General features: G+C 34.8%; 1 protein-coding gene across 1 annotated transcript; it reads right to left on the bottom strand.

The window, feature by feature from the left end:
• Nucleotides 1–596: 596 nt before the first annotated feature.
• Nucleotides 597–1,577, bottom strand: LOC307118710 (olfactory receptor 1M1-like; the record flags this gene model as incomplete). The annotated part of the gene is made up of 1 exon (XM_079804432.1): nt 597–1,577. The coding sequence occupies one exon, from the start codon at nt 1,575–1,577 to the stop codon at nt 597–599; it is 981 nt and encodes a 326-aa protein (XP_079660558.1).
• Nucleotides 1,578–1,901: the final 324 nt, after the last annotated feature.

Below are 1,901 nucleotides of genomic sequence, written 5' to 3'. Positions count from 1 at the left end.
AATGGCTGTAAAATGGATGTGGATGTGTGGCGCGAGAGAGAACAGTGTCAATTGTGCGAGTTTGCAGCCCTGGTTGTAAAAAAAAAAAAAAAATACACATATATATATATATATATATATATATATATATATATATATATATATATATATATATATATATATATATATATATATATATTTAAATAAAGCTGCTGAGGAATAACATGACCAATCAAAAGCCACAGTTTTAATCAGATGAACACTGCACTCGCATTATTGGCAGCTTTTTTGTGAATATAAAGCGTTGTTATCACCCTTATTATATATTCTTTCTGTCCATCCATTCTTAATTTATTTATGAACAAGAATTTGCATTATTTAAAGAATCTTTGAATGTCAAAAGCAAACAGTATAGAAATCTTGCACAATGACAGAAAACATGGAGATGTGCTCTCTATGACTATTAAATGTTGCAAGTTAATCAAGTAAATTCATTTTTATAAGTTACTTGCAGAGCAAAAATAGAATTGGAGATTAAAAAAAAACAAACAATGCATTTTAAAATGACAAGAAAATAATACATAAATCATCACAGAAAGCCTCCAGAATAACTTTAATTAATGTGCATTTTTTAAAGGATAAACAGACAGTCTGCGGGTTAACAAAGAATAAATCCTGCTTCGAATCTCTTTAGTTTTCAATGAGTAAATGATGGGATTCACGCAAGGTGTGATGAGGGACGACAAAGACAAGCACACTGTTCTTACATTTGGGTTTATAATTATTCCAGAAAATCCAAGATTGAAGATAATTAAAATTGGAATGTAAAATATGGCCACTAACAATAGGTGTTCGGTGCATGTGGCCAGTGCCTTATAACGGCTTTGATTATTTTTCATTTTGAATACAGCAATTAATATACCCATGTACGTCAAGAAAATAAAAATCAAAGGTGTAACTGTGAACAGTATAGTTAAAGCAGTGGAAAAATTCCACTGGTGCGTCGTATCACTGCAAGCAAGTCTTAAAACAGGAGTATAATCACAAAAATAGCTGTTGACCCTAAGAGATCCACAAAATGAGAGGGTTGGGATTGAAGAAGTGCTGTAGAGTACTGAAGTAAGACAAAAGAACCAAGCTGCACCGATTATGTAAGCGATTCTGGTGTTTGTGTTTATAGACTCCTGTCTTAAAGGCAAGCAGATAGCAATGAATCTGTCATAAGAGAGAATACATATGGATAATGACTCGAGGGATAAGAAAGTATAGTAAGTGTACATTTGCACAAGGCACAGTTTGAATGGAACAAAATTGTCCAGAATAATGTAAATCTTTATCATGCCAGGCAAAAGAGAAGTGCTGAGAATAAGATCAACCAAAGCCAGATTACCAACAGCCATGAACTTTGGGACATGCAGTCGGCGGTCATAGAAAATAATGATGATCAGAAAGACATTGCATATGACTGTGATCACATAGAGCACAGTGAGGAACATGACATAGATATTATTGTACGGCACTGAACTCAAGGCAACAATGTAAAATCCTGCAGGCTGAATGATGGAGTTGTTGGGGGCAGAATTGCTGGCATTCTGCATGGCCGTCTTTCCTTTAGCTTGATTGTGGTGTGCTTTGCTTTCAGTGGACGAGAAACCAGATACCTGTGAGAAACAGTCACAAACAGCTTGGGCTTTACAATTTACCTTAAACATCCATGTTATATGATGACTTAAGCCTTTATCAAATTTGGCAACAAGAATGAAAATATAAACATAACATGTTACAATGATTGTCTTATTCATATACATACATGCAACAACGTTGTGATGGCTTGTGGATAATGCAGACCACACTGCTGTCTTCCCTGCAGTTTTTGCCGTAGCTTCACAGACTTCCCGGATCACTGCGAATCCTGAATGTTA

Source organism: Gobio gobio, assembly GCF_949357685.1.
Source record: "Gobio gobio genome assembly, chromosome: 22".
Lineage (NCBI taxonomy): Eukaryota > Metazoa > Chordata > Actinopteri > Cypriniformes > Gobionidae > Gobio > Gobio gobio.
This window is presented reverse-complemented; position numbering and strand designations above follow the sequence as displayed.